This window comes from Oryzias latipes, chromosome 12, assembly GCF_053564925.1.
Source record: "Oryzias latipes strain Hd-rR chromosome 12, Olatipes_Hd-rR_3.1".
Lineage (NCBI taxonomy): Eukaryota > Metazoa > Chordata > Actinopteri > Beloniformes > Adrianichthyidae > Oryzias > Oryzias latipes.
The window spans coordinates 19,130,075-19,155,296 of NC_136248.1; the positions used below are offsets into that span (position 1 = coordinate 19,130,075).

The 25,222-nt window shown below is 37.5% G+C and overlaps 2 protein-coding genes across 6 annotated transcripts; one reads left to right on the plus strand and one right to left on the minus strand.

Moving 5' to 3' along the window:
* Positions 1 to 418: 418 nt before the first annotated feature.
* On the minus strand, positions 419 to 7,993 carry svopb (SV2 related protein b). Of its 3 annotated transcripts, none has more exons than XM_011481816.4 (16): positions 7,790 to 7,993; positions 7,455 to 7,591; positions 4,704 to 4,795; positions 4,522 to 4,620; positions 4,364 to 4,435; positions 4,163 to 4,287; positions 4,013 to 4,076; positions 3,771 to 3,896; positions 3,561 to 3,689; positions 3,405 to 3,478; positions 3,150 to 3,226; positions 2,959 to 3,063; positions 2,498 to 2,609; positions 2,330 to 2,378; positions 2,158 to 2,247; positions 419 to 1,458 (listed from the first exon to the last, which is right to left on the minus strand). In XM_011481816.4, the coding sequence occupies exons 1-16, from the start codon at positions 7,849 to 7,851 to the stop codon at positions 1,255 to 1,257; spliced, it is 1,617 nt and encodes a 538-aa protein (XP_011480118.1). In that variant the 5' UTR covers positions 7,852 to 7,993; the 3' UTR covers positions 419 to 1,254. The 3 variants fall into 3 exon arrangements, with proteins under 3 accessions (XP_011480118.1, XP_004074970.1, XP_078812387.1); XM_004074922.5 differs by having other exon boundaries at positions 2,330 to 2,411; XM_078956261.1 differs by having other exon boundaries at positions 2,330 to 2,411; positions 4,704 to 4,789; positions 7,790 to 7,981.
* A 4,741-nt stretch (positions 7,994 to 12,734) lies between these two features.
* myo1hb (myosin IHb) lies at positions 12,735 to 25,200 on the plus strand. Of its 3 annotated transcripts, XM_004074921.5 has the most exons (32): positions 12,735 to 13,044; positions 15,137 to 15,298; positions 15,658 to 15,773; positions 16,483 to 16,681; positions 16,771 to 16,851; positions 16,964 to 17,143; positions 17,232 to 17,330; positions 17,405 to 17,518; positions 17,610 to 17,681; positions 17,756 to 17,875; positions 17,967 to 18,034; positions 18,119 to 18,224; positions 18,313 to 18,393; positions 18,484 to 18,575; positions 18,643 to 18,737; positions 18,883 to 18,929; positions 20,902 to 20,982; positions 21,065 to 21,170; positions 21,259 to 21,376; positions 21,448 to 21,561; positions 21,672 to 21,748; positions 21,830 to 21,898; positions 21,985 to 22,069; positions 22,173 to 22,335; positions 22,409 to 22,492; positions 23,357 to 23,450; positions 23,756 to 23,811; positions 23,895 to 24,030; positions 24,104 to 24,174; positions 24,297 to 24,394; positions 24,472 to 24,571; positions 24,651 to 25,200. In XM_004074921.5, the coding sequence occupies exons 1-32, from the start codon at positions 13,015 to 13,017 to the stop codon at positions 24,675 to 24,677; spliced, it is 3,141 nt and encodes a 1,046-aa protein (XP_004074969.2). In that variant the 5' UTR covers positions 12,735 to 13,014; the 3' UTR covers positions 24,678 to 25,200. The 3 variants fall into 3 exon arrangements, with proteins under 3 accessions (XP_004074969.2, XP_020563336.3, XP_078812388.1); XM_020707677.3 differs by lacking the exon at positions 12,735 to 13,044 and having other exon boundaries at positions 15,009 to 15,298; positions 21,259 to 21,337; XM_078956262.1 differs by lacking the exon at positions 12,735 to 13,044 and having other exon boundaries at positions 15,010 to 15,298.
* Positions 25,201 to 25,222: the final 22 nt, after the last annotated feature.

Sequence of the window (25,222 nt, forward strand, 5' to 3'; positions counted from 1 at the left end):
TGCCTATTGAAATAAAATATTATTTGTGGTTAAAAAATTTGATAAATCCTGTCTTTCAAAGCAAATTGCAAAAGTTTCTACATTGCAATTACCGCTCGTAATTGTGAAAAAAATATCAGAGTAAATGTAAACATTTGTAGCCTAAGCATTATAATTTAAACAAGCCTTCTTTTTCACAAGTTTTAATGCACACAAATGTTAAAAATGTGAAGATAGTTTTAGTTTTAATCACATATTGATAGAATTTTCTCCTAAAAACAAGATGTAAAAACAGGAAAAAAACAGTTTTGTAGCCAAAGCTTGAGCTCTTTCTTGAATTTTTTTCCTAGAAACTTTTCTTTATATTAAAATGTATATAGATTAATAAAGGAAAAGCAAACGTTAGTCTTGGAAGTAATGCAGCACAGTCAAAAGGCTAATCTTTTATTATAACACTTTATTTAAACCAACAGACCAAAATATACCTCTATAACACATCAGAGGAAAACCCAACCTGCACTTCTGTCTCAATATGGTTGACTTCCATCAAACACAATAATCTGAAATGTTATGCATAACATTTCATCCAAAAATCCTCCAAATAGTCTTTCAGTAGTAAGTATTTGACCTTCAATACCAACAAATGCTGACAAAACTCTGACAAAGTTGAACAGTTGTGGCTTATTGTTGCACAACAAAATAATCAATAACTGGCCAAATCCCACGTTGAATAAATAAATCCTATAATAGTCATACTTTAAATCTAAATAAACCCATTCAAGTTTCTATTTCAAGCTGTTGTACAATTATTTGTGGAAAAACAAAAATAATATAGCAGATTGTGCAGCACTTGAGGGTAGCACAGCTGTGCAAGTCCATACCACCCTTTATTAGAAATTCAGACAAAAAATAGTGCCATAATCCTGTTTGATCTCACAGTGATTGGCAGTGTTGGAGTTCACTATATTTCACAAGCATGTCTTGGCTTAAAATATTGAAAGTTGAATCTAACGTGCAATATATTTGGTCCAAATTGCATTCTTGTTGCTCATGACCAAAGGTGTAAACAAAAGCAGCTCAGGACTGGAAACAACCTCCGCTCTTGTTAGACTTGGACAGCAGACTCACAGTTTCATTCCTACTCTAATGAGCTAGCCGCTATTCACTCTTCATAATTTAAACGGTTTAGCTCGTTAAATGAGCAAATGGTTCATCTGCAGGGCGCCAGAAACCAGCAAAAACAAATCTTCTCTTTTCCTTTCATGGTGGACTATCTCATCGCTGCTCTGTGGACTGTGTTGTACCGTAGGACTGGCTGGGTGGGGCTGAGGCTGGATGCTCAACTTCCTGGGCAAGACTGGACTCCTGTAGACCCCTACCTAATGTTTCAATGGGTAACAACAAGGAAGCGATGCCAGCCACCAGACCACAGGCACAGTACACACCAAGGGTAACGTAAACTGATCTCCTCAGCAAAACCTAAAATAAAAGACAATAACGTGTCAAATGAAACCTAATTTATAATATACATCAGTATAAATGTGTCCAAAACGTTCAACTTAATCTGAATTTGCCCACATTTATGTACATGTTTCAATCAAACATGGAAGAGAAGAACACAAACTAGTAAAACACGTTTACAGTGGAATCCATTCAAAACATTTGCCAGATTTCACGGAAGACGCTGTTTTTTTGGAAGCACAACATTTAATGTAAACAATTCTATGAATCTGCTCCCTAGCTAATTTCTGAAATCTGTTTACCAGGAAAATTAACATTCTAGAGGGGAATTATTTCCAAACATTACAGGACAGAAGATTCAAGGCTTCAGGAGGCTTCAAAGGCTTCACTTTTGTAAAACAGATGATTCAAAAGTTTACAATCTTGCTTAGGTCTTCAAGAAAATTTATACATCTAAGTAAGCTAATTTCTTTCACAGTCCTCCTGTGCTTCTACTTTTTTATATTTTTTTCAAGCCAACATTTAGCCATTTAAGAGGATTTCTGAAACTTTTTTAACTCACAGACTAGCAGTCTTATTATATGGCCATAAAATACTGAGTAAATGCCCACTTTTTGTTTTTCCAGTGATCTTCATCAGAAGTAGTTGTTGTAGATTTTCACAGAATTTGTAGGACTCCCTTTTCTAAGAACAAGAAAATCAAATACGTCAGGATACCTGAGCCACAAAGGGTGTGATCAAGGCACCAATCCTGGCAATGGCGCTGGAAGTCCCCATCGCTAAAGCCCTGGTTTCTGTCGGGTATACCTACAATAATAAAGCCTGTTTTAAGGCGTCTGTCCGAATTACTTTGTCAAGAAGTTTACTTGGAAAAAAAAACATTTCTTACTTCTGGTGTGTAAACAAAAACAACTTGATATCCTCCAGAAATAAAGGCTCTGCAGATGAAGATAAAGATTGTAAGAGCTATCCTGCATGGATAAAGACAAAGACACAAAGGGTTTTAGAGATACAGTTGCCGCTTGTTTTTTTTGCTGCTAAATGTCAACTTACTCACCTCCCAATGCAAGCAAATAATGGTAAGATGCACAAAGAAAACATGAAGAAACACAGGGCCATGCTTTTCTTCCTGCCCATGTAATCGATCGCCAGGAGGATGACTAAAAGACCTACACAGAAAGAAGTTCAAACATTTTCACTACTTTTAAAACACCTACATGTGTATTTAAATGCAAAATGATGAAATAAAAAGATGCCTTGAAGGTGTCAATCTGTGTTAATATGTAAACTTACTTTAAACTGAACACATTTAAACGCCAAAAAACCAACTCAGTACACTGTATGTATTTTTTAACAAAGCTTGTTGAGAATATTTATACGTTAAAAGCTATTATTTTAGAGGCTTTAACATTAGTATAACATTAAGAATCCTCTCTAGAAAACAAATAAAAGTAATTACACATTATAGCCTCATAAGTTTGATTACATCGTGACAAAAAAATATTTGGAGAACTTTACCTGGAAATTCTGCCAAGGTAGTCCATAAAAGGTCTTTATAGTCATCTGACGACAAATATTTACATTCGAGGCTGCACCTTGGTTCAATCTTGGCCCCCTGGGTCTCTGTAAGGAAAAGACAGGAAGTTCATGTTGAAGATCTCTCCCGATAAATGAACAGATGATCTTTAGTAAACACAGTTGTGACACACCTGCACATAAATCCCCTGCTTGAAACAGCTCTGTAGTCAGCAGGACGATCCCATAGTAAGAGAAGGCATTTGCAAACCTTTGGAATAAAAGAAAAGAAAAGTGAACAACATAAAAAGCGGTCAAAAAAGCGTTTCATTTTCAAGTTTTAGATTTATATGTTTTCTGTATTCATCATGATCAGAAAAAAACAACAATAAACAATAAACTGTGTTTTATGCAGATGATTGAAATTGAGAAAAGTTGCTTAATCTAACCACAAAAACCACAGAAGAAGAGTTGTCTTCCAGTATTGAGGAGAGAAGAGGTCTTTAAGCTGTCCTCGGTTAGTCTGAGGATTTAAAGATATAGAAGGATCATGTGAGAATGAGTTGAGCTGACCGTGTTGCTTTGGGGGATTTGTATGAACTCACCTGTTTATAAATTGTCAGTGTTCCTTGAGGCATAGCCTTGCCATTGTCTTTGGCGATGCGCACCAAAGTAGCCATGGCTTTTTCTCTTCTTCCCGCCAGCACATCAAAACGGGGGCTCTCAGGGAGCCACTATAAAAACAGGGAGAATCAGCTGAGGGGTTTGGCTGCAGAGGATAAGAAGGAATCTCTTATGGTCAACAGCATACTCACAAAACAGAAACAAACAAAGACAGCCATTGGTAAGGCGGACAAGCCGAGTAGCCATCTCCAGCCCAATGTGGGCATGACCCACAAAGCCAGCAGGACCTCGAACACTGCTCCAATTGCCCAGAAGGCCTGTGAAGCATAAATACAAAGGTCAGGACAGATTTTAGGTTAGATATCTTAATGGTTTCCAAAAATAAAAGCCTGTCATTTAGCAAAAAATAATAATAATAAAATCGCAGCAGTACCCCAATCAGTACAATGCAGATGCCTCTTGCTTTCACTGGAAGAAATTCTGTGTACAGAGTCACCCTAAAACAAGAGTGTGTGTTTTTTAATAGCTATTAATATCTCTTAAAATAAGTAATATAGCAGGATGTGTTTGAAGGAAAACTTACGACTGAGGAGCTCCTCCGATCCCAAAACCGACAAAACCTCGCAGGACCAAAAGCCAGCCATAGATTGGAGCGAAGGCACTCAGAATGCCATAGTATAAAGTCCAACACATGCATACTGTCAGACCCTTGAATAGAAGAAATACGTGAGATAATATGGAAAAAATGACAGAAACTTTTTGAAAAAAATGATACTACACCCACCACTTTTCTTCCATACTTGTCGGACACATTTCCCCACACAGGGGAACCAAACCCCATCCCAATAAACACCACCTGATGACACATCAGAACCCTATTGCAAACTTCTGAAAAAGATAAGACAATTGAACATTTTAGGAAAAGATCCAAATGGCTTTTACCGAAGTTATAAGTGCTACTTGATAGCTGGGGAGACTCCAATCACAGTGCAGCTCTGGGCCAAGGATGCTAAGTATCATCATCTCCATGGCATCGGCAACCTAAGCCAGAGCATCACATTAGAGACGTGGAGGATGCGGGTGTGGAAGGGAAAAAGTGTTTCTGCATCTATTAGGATTCTTACCCATGCCAGTCCAGTGATGAGTGAGATTTTCCACTGAAATACCCCAAATCCAATGGCCTCCAGAGCATCATCTACAGTAAAGGTTCCTGTTTCTGTAAAAGATGCAAGTCAAATCTCTGCAAGATACTATATTTTTGAAGAATCAGTCAACCCTAAAGGAGACCTTTCATTTTTACTGTTTAGATATGTCTTAACAGTAAACACAGTCAGTGCGATCAACATTGGCCCTTATGAACTTGACTTTAAAGCTTTGCCCTCCCATATAGTCATCAATAAATGGCCCACCTCAATCCCCAAAATCAGCAAACCTTAGATAGCGATAATGCAAGTAGGTCACTGGGGGGTACGAAGCAACATGAAGCAGGGGTGAACGTTCAACATTCATTCAGTGAAATATATGTCTTCTGTGTTTAATTTTACCGCTTATTTTACTTATTTAAGACACTCAAGGAGTGTGATTTTTGCACTCTCAAAATATTTTTATTAAGAGACAGCAGTGGATGCAGTTTATTTCTACTCATAAATGTTTTGTTTGCTACTGTGATGGCACTGAGGACAGCTGTTCTTAAATCAGGGAGTACGGTACTTTAAATGGCCAGGAATCTGAAAAAATAAAAAAAATAAAAAGTCAACTGAGTGTGGCACGTGTGTGTTGGTAACAATGTAAACACACACTTCTGTGTGTATAGGTGGTATTTACTTTGATCTGGTTTGAAATTGTCATTAATGGTGTTTTCAGACAGGAAAAATCCTTAGTTCCGGATCGAGCCCTGAACCTTGCGTTTGGTCTGTATTCAGACTGGCATCAAGCGGCCCATTCTGTGACGGACAGAAGCTTATCAACAAAACCACGTGACCAAAGACCTCTTCAGTCATTGGCCGAGAGCTCTGAGGGCGGGTCAAAACAACAAGAGAAAGAAGGATGTGCTGTGCGTCACAATCCTTATGGGGACAATTGATTCATTCAAAATTTATATTTCGATTATCAGTTTTGAATGTCGGAAACAACACTTTTTACTTGTTACTTTGGTACGGTGGGGGTATGCTGCAAGGTGGTTACTGGCAAGGAGACGTGTTGTGTGTGCTTTAACTCAGACGATGCTGCAACTGTAGTGATGAGGAGACGTCGGCTGTGAAGGTAGGCTTCTAAGTGTTTATAGATTGTCAGGAAAAAGGTGAGAGGCAATGTGTGTCATGTTAAAAGTTGTTTTAATGAGCTTGCATTCATCCGACCACATTTCAATGATTTGCTGTGTCTCATTGTTGTGGTTTGATGGTGTTGCATTTAAGAGAATTCTGTTAAGGAAACTATAAGGTAGCTTTAAGGGTGATTTCACAGCAGCGCGTGCTGTGTAAATGAGACACAGAAAAGCATGTAAAAAGTGTTTTCAGCTGTGTTAAAATAAACATTCTAACAAGTAAACAGCCAGTTTTTTTCTGTTTGTTTGTTTTACATTTGTCTGTAGCTCATCATACCTACTCTGTTTACATCAGCCGTTTTGGGTTAGTTGCTCCGCTCCGAGGATGGATTGTATTCAGACTGACAAATCTCAGCGCGAACCGAAGCGCAGTCCGATTGGAAACAAACCAGGGACCGCCTCCAAACATGGGTTCGAGAGCAGTTGGGTGTTTTCTTGGGTTTATTCAGACTGTCCGGGATTATCAAGGGAAACGAAATCTGGTTTACTTTAAACGAACCAAATGTGTCCTGAATACACCCTAAACAAATACCTTGGATTGAAGTGTTACAAGAACCACTGAAATTAAACTCAAAGCCTCTACATCTTCACAAAGCTCTCAATGACATTATACCTCTTAGAACAAAGAAGCGACTCAGCAGCTAACATTTGTTTTTACTATTTCTTTTGTAAAACAAACGTTCTGTTGCAGGCTGACAGTGTTTTCATGTAAATATGCATGGAAGATTCACATGATTTCACCAGAACCTGCAGAACAACTCATAACCTGTCTTTCTGTGTTTAAAAATCTCCCAATCTGTGTTTCAATGAATAAAGTTTAGGATTAACCAGCATGGATCACTTTTACCAACTTGTACCCAACATGATGGGAGATTTACCAAACAGATAAACCAGGAGCTGCACAACAGTAACATCTGGATCTGATCCGGCCCTACAAACTAAACCAATGTGTTTTCATTCTGCATACACTTGCTGGGGAAGTTAATAAAACAATGGCCTTAATCAGCTGCAGAAATAAAAGTGTCCTAATACTACAACTCTGTGATATTGCTACTCCTAATTCTCACTACTGCTACAGTTTTGCCTTAAAATGATAGACATTTACTATTGTCAACAGTGTTCGTCTTAACATGTCTATTATGTTCTTGTTCAAACAAATTTACAAATGAGAAAAAGTCTCAGTGTCTACATTTAAAGCCAGAGTGACACTAATGTTTACTAATCTGGCGCAATAAAAACCAGATTAGGAAACGTTCCAGCAACCACCCTCCCACATCGTAGAATATCAAAAAGGATCATCTTTGGGTGTCTTAAAAGTTTTGTAAGGAGTCACTTCTGATCTTCCCTGAAGAAATCTACCGCTCAGAATTTTTGTTCCTGCATCAGGATCCAGACTACAGTAAATCCATTAATAGACAGCCTGCACCAAACAACACTTTGGATTTGGTGATTATAGGAGCACTAATGCACAAATCTGATGTAGTGATCACAGTCTGATGCAACTGTCTACATTCCAATAATTGGACAAAATTAAAAATGTTTTTGCATGGACCTTCTGTTGTTGTGTTGTTTGACTTCGCAGAGTTCGGCCTGTCTCCTGAGTCCATGCTGGATGAGGCGACCGTGCAGATCTCACTGTCAGTGCCCTGGACTTCATCATCACTGAGACCTGCGAACGCTGCGTCACCTCTGAGCGTCAGCGCACGGAAAACCAACATTAAAGAAAACATACATCAAAAAAACAATTTATGACAGTGTCTTGAAGGTAACACAGACATAAGTTTGTTGGTGAAGAAGGAAACCAACACTATTACTATTTTTACTTCGTAGTTTACACACATTTGATTTTTTTATTTACACTGTGTCATCAAAGGTGTGTTTACTTACCCTTCGTCAGGGTTTTTCCATCGTTTGTAAGTGACTTTAGCTACTCTGGTTAAGTTGTCCATTTCAGAGTCCTGCTATGGCCGACAGCGAAAGCAGGGTGAGCTCCAGTCATCTGTTGTTAAACCTGCCGGAGCAGTTTCACTGAAACAGCACATTAGACATCAAACAAAACCTGGCGAGACTAGGGGCGGGGCTACAGCAGGAAGCGCACCTTGGCTGCTTCAGGTACATGTAGATCGCCTGCGCACAACAGACTACGATACTTCATCGAATACGTTTGCTCTTTCACGGAATCAATGCATAATATGAAACGATGTAATCAGTAAGAAATATGTTAAATAGTTAAACCTTGATTGGCGTAGAACAAATATTTCTAAAAACGAATACAAATTGTGAAAAATTGGGATCATATTTCGATTCAAAAGACTTTTTTTTGCTTAGTTTAGCCAATCAAAGGAATTATTTTTAATGTAAAAATATAGCTGTTTTTTTTTTTACAAGATAAAAGTAAATGAGCATCATCATGCTTCGGTTAAAAGAAAAATCTTTGTTTATAACTCTTTTTTCCTACAAGACAATGAAGACAACGTGAAGAGATTCCGTCATAGCCCTGCAGCATGTAATCTAATATTAGCATAAAAAAAGAAAACATGGAATTTCACCTCATTGAAGACAAAATGATTGAATGCAATGCTGTTGGAAAATGTATCTGTTTAAATATATATAAACTTAATGTTTTAATGTTTGCACCTATTTTTTTGGTGCCAATTCTGCATATAACTTTAGAATTAATATAGTTTAATTCGTTCCTGGAATATATGTTTGTCAATAAAGCACTGTTACGACGATTATAGAACTGGTGGATGGTACATTTTCTGAATAAAACAATGGTGTTTTACTTTATTTGCAAGCCCAAAAACAGTTAGGCTACACAGTCAGTTTTCTTTTACTTATGTACACATTTTTTCTAATAGTAAACTTATAAAATCTCAGCAATTTTCATAATTTGAACTTTCTTCTTACTGATGAATCTTGGTAATAATCCAAAAAAGTACAAACAATTATTACCAAATTAAACATAAAGTGATGCTGCATTTTCAATAGGATCAATTTCCATGCAGAATGAATTTGGAAACCGATTCAATTTTACTTTGTTTCCCCCTGAACGCTGAACTATTGATATTGAAAATAGTTAGCTCCTATAACAGTAGGCTAGAAGCATGTTGAGAATGTGACACAACCTGTGACTGACAGCAGGCTGTGCTCTCCTCCTGCTGTTTGGGCTTTCAAAAGGCTGCCCTCTGTGGACAGACCCAAGGTAAGAAATGCCTCAGGTTTTTTTTTCCTTAATTTTGTTTCAGTATTTTTATTTCAATTATTGGTCCTTTCAGGCTATGTAGAATTACCAAACATTAGCAAAAGAGGACATTGAATGAGTTTTGGTAAGGTGTAATTTTAAATTAAAATCATTTGTCTCATTTTTCTTTTACGTATTTAAATGGAAGCTTTCTTACTTTAGTCCCAATGTGCTGCCACAAGATAAAGATATCTGCTTCACAAATATGCACTTTTGTTCATCATATAAAAGAAGATTCGTCTAAATCTTTTAACATAATTGAATTTCATAGGAAATAATTATCTGTTACATCAATGACAGCACAGTTAGTGGAAAACTTTACCTCAGAAACCCAATTGATGCTGCTGTTATACTCTACAGCACTGAAAAGAAAACATTTAAGAAAGTATTGATTAGCAGAACATAGTTTATTTATAGTATATTTAGCTTTTCATGAAGAGTTGAGCCTTTCAGGTCTGTGTAACTCTGCAATAGAACAAGGCCAACCTTGGGAAATATGAAGAAGTAGGACATCAGAGGGCATTATGGGGCTGCATTGGGGGGATGACCATAAATAAAACACAGGTAGAGCATATATACAGTGTGCTCCTCTGTCTCTGCTGTAGCTGCTCATGCAGGCTCACAACAAAATGGAGAGAAACTCAGAGGAGAAAATGTAACATGGACCTATAGGTAAGAACTTAAACCTGCCCAAGTCAGAATCCCTTCTTATAACATTTTTACTGCTGCATCAAAGTTTGATCCATTTGATTTCCTGAACTAGTTCTGAGCTACGTCTAAAACTAATAGCACAGCCTTTTCTCTGTTTGCTCTCATAAATAAGAAATTAGCTGAAAGTTTAGTTGTTTGGTTCCAGAGTCTTTTTTTACCTCCTGACATTATCGTAACTTCAAAGCTGTAAATACTTGTGATGGCATTTTCTTGGTAAAGATAGTAACTGTCCCTGATGCAAATTCATGTAAGTTTTATCTACTGTATTGTACTTAACACTGGTGTCGGGAATTTTTGTAAAGAAGTTTTTTATGGGTTAATGTTTCGTATTTTTATCAGACGTTTGAATTTTCTCTTTGGCATAGAATCAAATCCTGCATTTTTTGGGAAGTAAATGTATTCAAATCTTAAAATAGGGAATCTAAAGTACATCTGAGGTTAGTTCTTGGCTTTTACCTCTGCTAAAGGAGAAGTTCAGTAAAAAAAATTGTTTTATTTGAAAATTTAATTTATAGAATAATTCATTAAAAAAATCCGTTTATTTTAAATTGAACCACAACTGAGAATAGAGAGAGCTGAGATGGTCTTGTTTGTACTAAGTTATTGATCAAACAGCAGTGGTGTTACTCTCTATGATTAACTGTAGTGGCTTCAACAAGCTTGTTGTAACCAAACAGATTCATGCTGATTTTCTATGATGTCCAGTGCAGAAAGATACATAATTTTAATAATTTTTTAACCTATTGGCAGCAATATTTATTAGTTCCAGATAAGAGATTTTCTTCATGCTACTTGCAATATGGCTTTTAATTAATAGTTTTTTGCTTAGATTTTTATTAAAAAAGATATTAATATATATATAAGAACAAATTATTATTCAACCAAATCGATCTTTTTTTTTGCTGAACAGCATCTCCGAGTTTAAAGCTTAAGGTTTTTACTGTAGTAAGTCTTTGTATGAGTTTATTTACACGGACTGCGAGTCCTAGAAAACCCTATAATCGATTTACACAATCAATTCTATTATGCAAATGACAAATTTTCCATTGTAATCTCTTGTGTCACTGAGTGTTTTTGTTTGAGCCAGTCATGAAACTGTAACTTAAGATGCTTTTTTTGATGCTTGCAGGAAGCAAGGTTAAAATTTAAAGAGACGGAATTAGAAGGCAACGTTACAGCGGCTGTCTCAGTGAACCACTGGAACCCTGAAAATGGAGAGATTGATGCAACTAATACAGTCACTGTCAATAAAGGCAGACAATGGGATGATGTCTGCTTGAATTAGTTCAGTCGTTCCTAATTTTCTCTCTGCTCTCAGTTACACTCATTAAAATACAAACCCTTTTCTGTGACATGCAAACACACAGGCAAAAAGCCACTGTGTGATGTGCAAGTCACTTAAATCCAGAATTTAAACAAAACTATTCAGAAACAAACTACATTTTATTTATGTATAAATATTTTTCTGGGGGGGAAAACCATTCTTGACTCTATGAGTTTATAACAAAAATCCCTGAAAAGTTCATCATTCAGAGAAAGTCTGTGACCCAAAAAAAAAAAAAAGAAAGAAAGAAGATAATTTATGATGAAATGTGTTGACTAATGTTGGTATAGTTCACAGTGCGTTCCAATTAGCCTTTGTTTCTTTAGACTTTTAATAATTTTCCTATTTATTTTTACGTTGAAGTGATATATTCAAAATGTCTAAAAGCACTTTTATAAAAATCCGTTTTTATTCAATAAGAGCTGTGACGTTACCAGAGGAAAAAAAAAACATGTTTACATATAAGAAACACAGTTGAAGTCAAACCACTACCTATATTCTGCATATTGGATACATAAAAGCAATTAATAAAAGATAAAAAAAAAACAGCAACAAGGTTGGATTAAAAAAAACCTGACCCGTTCCCCTTTCAAGTAATTAATTAAACTATTTTTGACAAACCTGACATTTTAGGGATTCAATGTGTCGTGTATAGTATTTTTGAGTGCAAATGTGTCTATATATACTAAATAATTTCAACTCCAATAAATTAGCATCGATAGATTTAGTAGATTTTCCATTGTAAAGGCTTCATTAAAAGGAAGATTTTCAGGTTTTTTAAGGGATTATTGCTTTTTAAGTTGTGTTTTCCTAATGCAAATGTAAATATTTCTTCAGGGCAACAGTAACTATATTCATTATAATAATAATGCTTTGTAAAATTCAAAACTTGGAATGCTTGGAAGAATTAAGATGCAGTTTTAAGAAAGAAAAGGAAAAGGGTTCTCTTTCAAAACCACAGCAAATGCTCTTAATTGAAGTGTGAGAATCTTTTCTTTTTCTAGTTTTTTACACATGCCCTTAAATTTAACACACATTATCATAAAAACTAAACAGTTTCATCTTTTGTTCTGATTTTGCACACCTTTTTGTTTAAAACAGACTCTTATTGTTTTTTGCACGTTAAAACAGGATCTAATGTGTGTAGGCACATTAGAAATTCAAATGTGTGTATTTATGAACATTGAATTAGATACTTCTTTGTATGGGATTTAAGAAATGTTTTTTCTCAGATTTATCTAATTTTTTCTCAAAACTCTTGAGTCCGCTTGGCTTTAATGAGGAGTTTGTAATTAGTTGGCAATGCATCTGCCTAATCAAAGATCAGTAATTGAATACCAGCAATGTAATTTTGTGGGTTGAAGGATGAGAGTGGGTCTCCGGGTGGATCGTGTTACCTTATCCTTGTATTACATACCTGCATACGTACACATACATGCACACGCACTTCTTTGAACACACAGTTCAACACTCAGGTGGAGCGCTGAATAAATGTTTGCTGCCTGGGTTTCATGAATCTTTAAGCAGCCCAGTGCTTCCAGAGGCAGGTAGCTGACACTGGGACAGACAGTGTGGGAACACCAGTAGGAAGCAGGAGATCCACTCACTTTCTCGTTATCTTCCTGTTTAGATCCATCCAATGCTGCTGCTCTAAAACAGTGGACCACAACCTGGAGAAGATCTGAGGACTGCATCGATTCCTGTTGCAGGAGCACTTCCAGATGCTCGTCTGTGGAGACAACCTTAGAGGCTGATGTTGTCATCCTGGGCTGTTTTTCATTGAGTGTTTGGATTTTTCTTGCAAAAGGATTGTCGCCTAAAACGGACTCCACCATGACGCACATGGCTTTGGAAGTTAAAGAGGTAAACTACAAAGTCTATATTGTGTATTTGCACCAAAAGAACTGAACCTTCAAATTAAAAATGTAATTTTATTGGTAAATTTGAAGACAAAAACTTCACACTTTTAGAATAAAAACACAAGCTGGGGTTGATAAAATACAACAAAGAGCAGTTGTGGTTCAGTTAGATGGCTAATAATTATAAAATCCATTGCAGGGATGCAAAAAAAATGATAATATTTTTAATTTGTAATGTTGTCATGGACACATTTTTTTAATGTGAAATTGCAATTTGCAACAGTTACGTAAAAAAACAAAAAAAAAACTGCATTTTATGTCACATTTGTCCAGTTACATCAAAAAGGGGCAGGTGGACTGAGTAATCAGCCTGCAGCTTCTTACAGGATACACGTTTGTAACTGTACCAGCAGAGGAGGTGCACCATTTGAGTGCCATTGAGGTTTGTTGAAGGTCAGGTTTCTCTAGATGCCCCTTAAAAGTGTGTTGCCCCTGGCGATGTGTGGTGTCAGCCAAAGGCCCACGAGGAGTGCTATCTCTTTCAACAGCTGAACTACCACTTTGTGGCAGAGTAACAGGATCCTGGAGCTTTTTGGATGCACAGGGACAATGGGGGATCCTCTGGGGGGATTGTCAGAGTTTGACTTTGGAGTTTTTGACAAGACGTTGACTGAATTTGATTTATCTTTGTTTTTCTATATTTGCAGTGCACACCCTTTTGTTTACATGAATTACCAGAGTGACCTCTTTCCTGGTAACAGCAACTAAGGTCAGATTTCCGCTGAAAGGTGGAAAATCTCTGTTCAGATAAAACAGATGCCCACTGAGCCAAACATGCCAGTGGATTAAAGAAACAAGAGCATATCTGTATTAGAGTTTAAAAAGTTTAAAGTAGAAACTGTTACAAGATTACTTTTTTCATATTCTACAGCAACTTCTATGATTAATACATTCTTTAAAAAAGTTTCCTAATATATTCTAAAGCTCCTAGAAATGTTTTTCTCTTTATCACACATGATTTGGTTGCCAAGCAGGTGACACACTTTATTAATTCCAATTTTGATGATTTCTAAACGTTACTTCAGAAAATGTGTTAAACACAAGCGATGGAGCAAAAATCTATTTTTTTCTGTCTAGAAACCCCAAAACAGGATTTACTTCCTCAGTTTGAAAGCGGCTTCATAATTGATGATTTCCTATTAAAGGAAGGACATACAATAATCTGTCAGTGTTTCCTGTGTTTCTTAAAATATAACCAAACGTTCAGGTAAGTTCAGCCGAGAGAACGGGACACTCTCAGTGATCAGTGACTCTGACGGTTGGTCTATTTTTTTTTTTTTTACCGTTCTTTCTTCTGGAATATAATAAAAATAGAGTTCATTTTAAAACAATTAATATATGAAACATATTTGACTGTACATTTCTGCAGCGTTGCAAGCCCAGGATCCCATTTCCCCAAAAGAAAAAGCTGTCAGTTTGAGTTACTCCGGCTTGGTGACAGTTGAGCCCATCAGTGATGAAAGCCAAACTACTGAAGCATGGCAGAGTGTGGCTCTTTCATAGCACTCTAATTAAAGTGTACCACACTGCTGATTGTTATACCTGGCAAAAATTGTGTGGCGGATTAAGCAGCTGAGCAGAACCTGTGTTTAAACATACAATCAAATCACACGCATCATTTATTATTAATCCCTGATATTTGCTTCATATTCGACCAAGTATGATTTAAATCATTTTTTTAAATCAAACGAAGGTTCTTTTTGAACACCGGTAGAGTAAATTTACAGATTTTGAGTGAAAACAAGCAAGAGTGGCACCAAAAGAGATTAGATAAGTGGGTCTGACTTTAGACGTGAGCATGGAGGACGTGAACAAGGCCACTGCCTAGAATTTGGAGATACTGTGACAAACACGCAGGAAATAAGTCAGCCTGCCTCCGACTGTGTGCTTATCAGAGAATGTGACAGATAACCTTTGAGTAAATTATGGCATAAGGAAATGGTGGGACACGAAAAATGTGGATGGGAGGGGAAGGACCTGTAATGTTCAATTGGGTCTCCTGGCAAAGCCACTTACGTGCTCTTACTTCAACACAGAGCCTGGATGAGCGGTGCAATCAGATCCTGAAGAACATGGAGGCTTCTTTGACGGCTCGTGATCGTGTGGGCATCCAGGACTTTGTTCTCCTGGATCCCTACACCAGTGAAACGGCTTTCCTGGACAACCTGAGGAAACGCTTCCATGAAAACCTCATCTATGTGAGTCTTTCTCATACTTTGGTGTTTGATCCTATCACATCCTCAACCTTCAACCCCAAAAGTTCTAGTGCTGCATCACTAAATCTGTTGCTTGTGTTGCTGAGATTGCAGCTCTGGTTCTTTTTATATATGGGGTGATTGCCATTAAGGTCAGTCCAGCCTGCTGGACCATGACAGGTGATTAACTCAGGTGATTGCTGCCGATGAAGGACACAGCTAAATCTCATGAAGCAGTATGATGCATGGATTACACTGTGCCTCAGACCTCTAAAAAACACTCTTTTAAATCATTGTGACAAAAAAAAAAAAAAGATTTTAAAATCTTCAAAAGTTTTACTGAAATTTGTGTGTGTCTTCAGACCTATATTGGGACTCTTCTGGTGTCGGTCAATCCGTATAAGGAGTTAGACATCTACAACAAGAAACAAATGGACACTTACATGGGAGTGAACTTTTTTGAGCTGCCACCTCACATGTGAGTTTCTTCCTATCTACAAATACTGAACAAAAACAAAAACCTTATACCCTTGTTACATCTATACTCAGCTATAACTATATGCATTCGATGGCAACTGCTTGCAACTTTAATGGCAATTGAAGTTTTTGGAAATATCAACACAAACCAAAGAAAGAATGATGGTCTTTGGGGGCATTTCTCTTTAAATTATTAATTGAGATGTTTAAAGTTTGTGACAAGAAAAATGTGATTAATCAAATATATTCCATCAGGTCCCCCCCCAAAAAACATTTTTTTTAAAAGTACAGCTGCATAGTAGGTTTTTGCCCCTTGTCTCCTTTGAATCCATTTAAAAGACTAAGGACCAGATTATGGCAAATATGCAAAAATATGTATCTAAAAGAAAAAACTCGATAGGGTTGGGATTGTTATGTTCACTTTTTTTCCACTCCTTTTCATCCAATAAATCAAACTCTACTTGATTTCAATTAATGGTTATTATATTTAAAGAATGTTATGTGGTGTGTGTGTACGGTATGCATTACTGCAATGACATCAATTTATGATTTTAAATAATTAAACTGTCAAGAAGATGGAATCATCTTCTAACATCTTCTAAGACTGAAACAAAAGAAAGAAATTATTTTAGAAAGTCGCATTTTCTGCAGAAAAGCCTTTTTTATAAGAAAACTACATTTCTGCAATTAACTAACTTTTTCTGTTTCAGTTATGCTCTTGCAGACAACGTTTTCCGCACCATGCAGTCTGAGTCCAACAACCACTTCATCCTGATCTCAGGGGAAAGTGGAGCTGGAAAAACTGAGGCTTCTAAGAAAATCCTTCAGTTCTATGCTGTCAGCTGTCCGAGCACTAAGCTCCTGAACAACGTTCGGGACAGGCTGCTTCTCTCAAACCCAGTACTTGAAGTGAGTGACACGTCCTAAAAACAATCTTTATATGAAATCATAAGCTTTAAAACAAATGAATCCCCCTTTTTTTGTGGCCAACCTTCCAGGCCTTTGGAAATGCCAAAACCTTAAAGAACAACAACTCAAGCCGCTTTGGTAAATACATGGACATCCAGTTTGACCATCAGGTACACCTGAAACTCTCACCTGAAATGTCTGTTCCAGCTTCTCACAGCCAACGTAGAGATTCAGATTTTAACAGGTATTGATAAGCCTTTAAACATTTTCATTCTCCATCAGGGTGGAGCAGTCGGAGGTCACATTCTCAGTTATTTACTGGAGAAATCTCGGGTGGTCCACCAGAACCACGGAGAGAGAAACTTCCACATCTTCTACCAGCTGGTGGAAGGAGGAGAAGAGGATTTGCTCCGCTGGCTCGGCTTGGAAAGAAACTGTACAAAATATAATTTCCTGGTGCAGGTCAGACGAGTCAAATAATAATAAAGCACATTTTACATCTGGTGCACAACAAGCTTTTTATTGAAGGCTTGTCTGTGTTTTGCTTTAGGGAGGTTGTGCCAAAGTGAGCTCTATTAACGATAAAAGCGACTGGAAGACGGTGAGGAAAGCTCTGTCCATCATTGAATTTAGCGAGAGTGAAACTGAGGTAAACTGCCTCACCTGAGCTTCAGTTTTAAAAAAGGATTTTGCATCTGTTAAATCTGCTCTTTCTTCAAGCAGCAGCTCTTTGGAATCATTGCAAGCGTGCTCCACCTAGGAAACATCAAATTTGAAGCAAACGGGCAAGGATATGCCACTGTAAACAACAACCAGGGGATGCACTGGGTGTCAAAGGTGAAACCAAAGCATAAATATCAAAAAAATACCCTGATCTAACTAGATATTAATGTTTAAAATATGACGCTTTGCTCATGGTTTTATATAGCTGTTGGGGATTCCTAACCAGGTGCTGCAACAAGGTTTAACCCACAGAAAAATTGAAGCCAAAACAGAAGAGGTGATGCTTCTAAAATATAAAACAATTAATCAAATCTGATGTGTTTTATAAGCATTTCCTAATGTCATGTTTAGGTGCTCAGTCCTTTCTCTGTAGACCATGCAGTCTATGCCAGAGATGCCCTTGCCAAAGCCATCTATGGGCGCACTTTCAACTGGCTGGTCAACAAGATCAATGAATCCCTGGCTAACAAGGTGAATGCTTTTTTTTACACATTCAGATAAATCCAAGGCAGCAGTTTGACAAAGCATGGTACCTTTATCTACCTGAGTTTTTCCTGTTCAGGATTCATCGAGGAAGACAGTGATTGGTTTGCTGGACATCTATGGTTTTGAGGTTTTTAACCTGAACAGGTTAGAATTTGCCCATTCAGAGAGATTTTGATGCATTTGATAGGGACGGCACTTCCTGATACTTTTTTCTTTCTTTTTTTTAAGCTTCGAACAGTTTTGCATCAACTACTGCAATGAGAAGCTCCAGCAGCTTTTCATCCAGCTGACCCTTAAATCGGAGCAGGAGGAGTACGAGACGGAAGGGATTGAAGTAATCACAGTTACTCAGTTATTCTCTCGTGGCACGCGGTTGATTACAATCCATAATTATTCTTTCTATTTTCCTCCTCATCCTGTAGTGGGAACCAGTGCCATATTTCAACAATAAGATCATCTGTGAACTTGTAGAGGAAAAATTCAGAGGAATTATATCTTTACTGGTGAGGCTTAAAATGAAGGATCTTCTGCCTTCTGCAAGAGAAACACATGTTCTGAACCTAACTGTGACAAGACTCCTGGTTTAATGATAGGATGAGGAATGTTTGCGACCTGGAGAAGCCACAGACTTGACTTTCCTGGAGAAGATGGAGGAAGAGATTGGTGGTCATCCTCATTTCACAACGTAAGACTTGTAAAACAGAAAGTCAGCAGTAAATATAAATGAAACTAAAACGTTTATCCTCGTGCAGACACAAACTAGCAGATAAAAAAACCCGGAAAACTTTGGAAAGAGGAGACTTCCGCCTATTGCACTACGCTGGGGAGGTCACATACTGTGTTGTCGGTGAGATATTCCATACAGCCACTGCTTTTTTGCTGTTATAACATGATTTAAACCCATGCTATAAATTCAAATATAAATTCCAGAACCGAAGTCACATTTTTAAAGCTTATTTGTTATTTTTACCATTTTTTTTCTTTGACTTCAGGATTCTTGGATAAAAACAACGATCTTTTGTATCGCAGTGGAAAAGAGGTACATTTTATTTAGTGTCAATAAACTGGAAATATATCTCCTGCAAAGGTTTCTGAGCATTTGGGTTAATTAAATGGAATATGTTTCTGGTTATTATGCAAACACATAAACACATCTGAAAGGACTTATAAACTGTTAGCATGAAAGAAAAAAAAACTTACAAATTGTGCAAAAAACTGAATTGCACATTTTATTGATTGTTCTAAATGTCTCCTATAGTAAACATGGAAAATATAAGGATCCTTCAGTTATATTTTTTAACTTAAATATTTTAACTGGCAGAGTTGGAATTCTTTTAGTGTTGATTTTTTAAACAACTTGCTTTCTCTTTTTAGGAATAATCTGTTTCTAAATGAAATATTGGGATGTGTTTTCTAAAAAGTCAGAATGGTTGAGACTGCAGAGACAATTCATTTCCAAATGCACAATCAAGCTGATCCATGAGATTGTGGGTCATAGAAAAAAGCTCCTCAAAGCTGTTCATGACCTGTACAGTTTTAGGGATCACAGCAGTAACAATTGTGCCATCTTAGATGACCCCACCCTTATATTGGCGTGTTCTCCCTACCATGACAAAGGTGGATAAAGGTGGAAAGATTTCATGTAATCCATGGACACCAGTGAAGATCACAAATCATTGAAGAAAAAAGGTTCAGTGCACTGTCTAGTGGGTCTAGATGACCCAACTCCCAATGGTAAAGTGCTTAGGATAGCACAAAGGTTAAAGCAAACAAACAAAAAAATCTGTCAACAGAGCGAGAAAAATGGTCTAACCAAAAACTTTTATTTTAAGAAAAACAAAATACTAGCCACAAAGACACATTTTAAGATTATCATTCTAAGATTATTTTGCTCTTGAGATTATTTTTCTTGCAAGACAGAAAAGACATTTTTTTCTTGAAACAAGGGTTTATTTACTTTCTTTTGATTCAGTATTTTTGCAGTGTGAGCTTAAACACATAAATTTATATCCTATACTAAAAAAAACTCCAATAGCTAAAAGATGACACTTAAATGATTGACTTTCAAACAGCTTATCTGTTATGTAACAAAAGGTTTATGATCCTGTAAGTGTAATCGATTAGGTTGGAAGTTAATTCATAAGAACATCCAGTGCAAAACCTGACTCTCAGAAAAGAATAGAACATTTTTCCAACAAAAAAATAATCTCAGTTCAGAAAAACATAGTGACGATAATTTTTTATTCTTAACATAACATTTGGTAAGACAATTATTTTATCTGGTCAACTAGCGGTTAAAGAGTCAGCGGTTTGATTCCCACAGCCCCCGTGTTGTGTGCATAGGCACCGTCCCTGCCTCCAGTGTGGCTCCCATGGTTGTGTGAATGAGTATAAATGTCCCGGTGATGGTCAGAGGGACCGAAGATGTATACTGGCAGCCACGCCTCTGTCCGTCTGCCCCATTATCATTATTATTATTATATCCTATTGGCTTTTTATTTTTTTTTAAACGGATGTGGGTTTTTGTATTCTGAGATTCTTCTGATACGTTGTCAGGTATAAATGTCACGACAGGGAATGAGGGAAGCACGCAGGTGCAGAGAGGAAGAGGAGGACCCAGAAGGTTCCAGGAACAGGCTTTAATAACTAAACAAAAACTACAAACCAAAACCACTGCTGAGGTGGCTAGAAAAACTCGGAACTTTAGACACTTGAAAAAGGGGGACATCAAACTATGGAGCAGCACAGGAGGAAGGGAAGGACAGGCCTTAAATACATTCAGACGAGACACAGGTGGAAACAATGAGGGCAGATGGGGACCAAAAGTAAAACTCGAAACAACAACGTAACAGGAAACCTTTCAAAATAAAACAGGAAGTGAACTCAAAACATGAAGAAACAAAAGACAACTAGAAAACAAAAGTAAAGAAACTAAAACCGTGACAATAAACAGTTAGAAAGTATTACTGAGTTAGTAAAACCTGTCAATGTTATTTTCTTGTTTCCATAAGGTTATGCAGCAGTCAAAAAACGCCATCATCAGACATTGCTTCCCCTTCACTGAACCAGACAGCAAGAGGAGACCTGAAACAGTGAGAAGATATTCTGCTGAAAACATCCACTGATACCAGTCAGGACTCACAGATCTGCTGTTTTCTAATGTTTATTCTATAGGTTGTGACCCAGTTCAAGAACAGCTTGGCAGATTTGGCTGAGATCCTCATGGCCAAAGAAGCCTGGTATGTTCGTTGTATTAAACCAAATGAAGCCAAGCAGCCAGGTGAGAGCTTGATTTCAACTTATCTGCTCTCTCCACCAAACACCGCAGTGAACATACTGGTCTCCTTACCTTTTACTGAGTCTTGCAGGACATTTTGATGACGTGTTGGTGAGACATCAGGTGAAATATCTGGGGCTGATGGAGCACCTGAGAGTCCGACGTGCTGGGTTTGCTTACCGCCGCAAATATGAGATCTTTCTCCAGAGGTACCTCCATTTTTCGGCTCTTCACTGAAAGGTTGATTAAGTTAACTTGTTTTTTCCTTTGTTGTGTTCAGGTACAAGGCTCTGTGTCCGGAAACCTGGCCAAACTGGAAAGGAACTGCAGCTGAGGGAGTGCAGTGCCTGATCAAACACTTAGGCTTCAAACCTGATGAGTACAAGTTGGGCAGGTGAGCAGACCTCAGGAGAAACTTTATCCCATGCAGTCCATAACGAACCCTCAACCAGAAAAAAAACATTTATTAAACCTGTTTAAATCTCATTTCCACTTTGTTTTGAGGACAAAGATTTTCATCCGCCACCCAAGAACTCTGTTCGCAACAGAGGATGCCTTTCAGGTCTGCAAACATAAACTAGGTGGGACAGCACTTATTAATTTCTGTTATAGAGAATTTCAAAAAGCTTCACATACTAAACTTTTAATCAAATGCTTTTTAGCAACAAGGATTCAGGCCAAGTACAAAGGTCATAGAGTGAAAGAAGGCTATCTGAGGCAGAAAGAAGCTGGTGAGAAGACAAGATTTTGTTTTTGTTATATTTTCTCTTTTCATCTAACAAATGATATAAATCAAGTTCCATTCATACTTAAACAGCCACAAAGATTGAGAATTGCTGGAGAGGTCTGATGGCAAGGAAAGAACGTGAGCGACGAGCCTGGGCTGTCAAGGTGATCAAGAAGTATGTAGAAAATAAACTGATTCAAGATTTTTTTTGAATGAAGCAGAAAAAACATTTGAAAAAAATCCAGTGGGGGACAGCGTAAACCTTTTGTTAATTGCAGGTTTATCAAAGGTTTCATGACCAGAAACCAGCCGGCGTGTGTCGATAATAGTGAATACCTGACCTACGTGAGGCTGAACTACCTCACACGGCTGAAGGAAAACCTTCCCAAAACTGTCCTGGAGAAAGACTCTTGGCTGACACCTCCACCCATCATGACAGAGGTGAAGCAGTGAGTTTCACAAAGTGCTTTCATTTCATCATAGATCTCACACTAAACGTTCAACCTTGCTGTAGGTCTCCCACCTCCTGAAGGCGATTTACATCCGCTGCATGGTTCGGAGGTATATCAGAGGACTGAGTGTCCAGAGGAAAGCACAGGTACAGCCCGCTTGATCAAAAAAATAAAATAAAAACATTACTAGACCCACTTTATGCCTATACTTGTAAATACATATAGAATAATTACACTAGTCATGTTCTTATGGAAGCAGATCTAATGACTGCATGAAAAAAATGAGACAAAGATGGAGTCGTGAGACCCATTCATTTGTGTTGGCCCAATTTTTGGCTTCCTGGCCAGCTATGCAGTCCCCAGAGCTTCTATAAAAATAGATAAACAGACAGGAGGAACAATCCAGAAGCTTTAGAATCCCAGACTTGTACTGGCTGGGGATCTAGACCTGAAACAGAACACCAGTGGGGGACCTTTCTGTGTGAAGTTTGCATGTTCTCTCCGCGCATGCATGGGTTTTCTCCGGCTTCCTCCCACCATCCAAAAACATGCTTCATAGGTTAATTGGTTACTCTAAATTTTCCCTAGGTGTGAGTGTGTGTGTGATTGTGGCCCTGCAACAGACTGGTGACCTATCCAGGGTGTCCCCAGGCTTCACCCACAAGTGGCCAGGATAGGCTCCAACAGCCCTGTGACCTTGAAAGGGAACAAGATGAATGAATGACTTGTGGAGATTAGGATTTAATTGTCACTTTAAATAAATAATAAAGAAAAATAGTTCAGTTTTTCAGCACAAGTTTGTTGACTAATGTTTTTTTTTTCTAATTTGAACCATTCAACATTGACGTAAGTGTGATTCACCTAAGTGTAAAGCTTCCTAGTGGTTACTTGGTGAACTGACCAACATTTTTGTATTAAATTTGCTTTAATTTAGAAGTTCTGAGGTTAAGTGTTGCTTAAAACTGAGGAATTTCATTGGTTCTACTTATTTATTTTTATTTTCTTCCAAGCTTCTTTTAAAATCCCTGACAAGCTCAATGTTCAAAGGAAAAAAAGAGAACTACCCCTTCAGTGTGAGCAGAACCTTTCTGGACACCAGGATCGGTAAATCAACAACAACATTTTCTTAAGATCAAGTGTAATCTGTTGGATATAGTGTGACATTGTTTTTTAAAATAAATAATACTTGCTGTCGTTGGAATGTAAATATAAATGTATTCATTTCTAATAGCCAGTGATGTAGAGATGCTCTCAAAACTCAGCCATACAGTTAGAAATAATTTACATTATACATTTTCAAATTTGATTTAGGAATACCTATATGGTTTCATAAAATAGTTTTTGTGTTTTTCTTAAAAATCCCGTCCTTGAAAATGATCTATTTTCTCTTTTGAAAATCATTCTGAAAGCTCTGGAAAACATAAACACCAGGGTCCTTCAGATGATAAGACACGAGCACATCAAGGTAAACAAAGATAAGCGTAAATATGCTGGTTGTTTAATTGTTTTTCGTTTGTCCGTTCTGATTTGTGTGCATGTTCTCCACAGTACAGCGTTCCGGTGGTGAAATATGACAGAAACGGGTTCAGGCCTCGCCTTCGACTGCTCATCTTCACTCAAGAGGCTGCCTACCTGGTAGAAGAAGCCAAGATCAAGCAGCGGATTGATTACAGCTCTCTAAAGGGTGACATAACTGTAAAAAAATGGATTTATAGTAGGGTATATTCAATTGATGGTTAACTTTATGGGTTTTTTAGGTGTTTCTGTCAGCAATCTGAGTGACAACTTCCTGATCCTTCATGTTACTTGTGATGACAGCAAGCAAAAAGTAGGTCCTTTCATGTATTTCTGTTTCTGCATGTCTGAAAAAAAGGAACAAAAATATTTAAAAATTCATTAGTAGATAACACAGCTGCACATTAAAAAGTCTGACTACATTTGGTCTTTCAGGGGGATCTGGTTCTGCAGTGTGACCACCTCTTTGAAGCCTTGACTAAGCTGAGTGTGATTGCAGACAAGCAGAACTGCATCAAAGTGGTGCAAGGAAGGTATAATAAATGGTTCTGTTTGTATAAGAAAAAAGCACAACTCAGCGTGAAATGTTTTTTTGTGTGTGTTTGCTCAGTGTGAGGTTTGACATCCAACCTGGCAGAGAGGGCTTCATCGATTTCAAGAGTGGTCAAGAGTTTATGGTCTACAGGGCCAAGAACGGCCATTTAATGGTGGTAAGTTTAAAGTCTGAGAGGGTGAAATTTAATTTTAAAGGCAAACAATTGCATAAAGAGTTTTCTGGGTTTTCTCCAGGAATCAACAAGGACTAAGACCAGATGAAGATGCAGAGGATGTGGAAAACTGGTGCTTTTAGATACCTAAGAGTTGCAAATCTTAAACAAACAGCCACACCTCCTCTGCAACACCACCCTGCTTTCAGCAAGTTTCTGCAAGCCCTTAAATATTTGGGAAAACATGCTATTACATAAATACTGCCAAGAATATAGCTGCACAAATCATATATAAGTCGAGCTGCGCAAATATTTGAAGCTTGTCTAAAACTGATTCCAAGGTTATAGTGCCTGAAAGTATTTCCTTGCTTTTTTAATGTTATGGTAAAAGTATAGCAATTCATCCCTGAATCAAAGTAATAAAAGCTGCACCGTTTTTAAAATTTTTTTTTATTACCGCATGCTAAAGCATGAACAAGCTTGAGTGTCTGTCATTAGGCGGTTGCTTCATGTCATAGTTGTGTTTTTCAGTGTGCTGAAGGATCATGTAGCAGCTACCCCCTGCTGGACATCCGTTTACCTTACAATTGTTTCCCACAAATCTCCTTTCAAAATAAAGCTTTAACACTCTTCTTTTGGGACATTTTTCTTTAT

What these genes read in the sequence shown, in the direction of transcription:
- svopb (XM_004074922.5), bottom strand. Translation starts at nt 7,851, where the DNA reads ATGGACAACTTAACCAGAGTAGCTAAAGTCACTTACAAACGATGGAAA. An exon ending in AAACAACACAACAACAGAAG is followed by an intron (nt 4,796 to 7,454) that starts GTCCATGCAAAA and finishes CATCTTTTACAG; the next exon opens with AAACAGGAACCTTTACTGTA. An exon ending in ATCGGAGGAGCTCCTCAGTC is followed by an intron (nt 4,077 to 4,162) that starts GTAAGTTTTCCT and finishes CTCTTGTTTTAG; the next exon opens with GGTGACTCTGTACACAGAAT.
- myo1hb (XM_078956262.1), top strand. Translation starts at nt 15,056, where the DNA reads ATGTGGATGGGAGGGGAAGGACCTGTAATGTTCAATTGGGTCTCCTGG. An exon ending in TTAGCGAGAGTGAAACTGAG is followed by an intron (nt 17,331 to 17,404) that starts GTAAACTGCCTC and finishes TTCTTCAAGCAG; the next exon opens with CAGCTCTTTGGAATCATTGC. An exon ending in TGTATCGCAGTGGAAAAGAG is followed by an intron (nt 18,930 to 20,901) that starts GTACATTTTATT and finishes TGTTTCCATAAG; the next exon opens with GTTATGCAGCAGTCAAAAAA.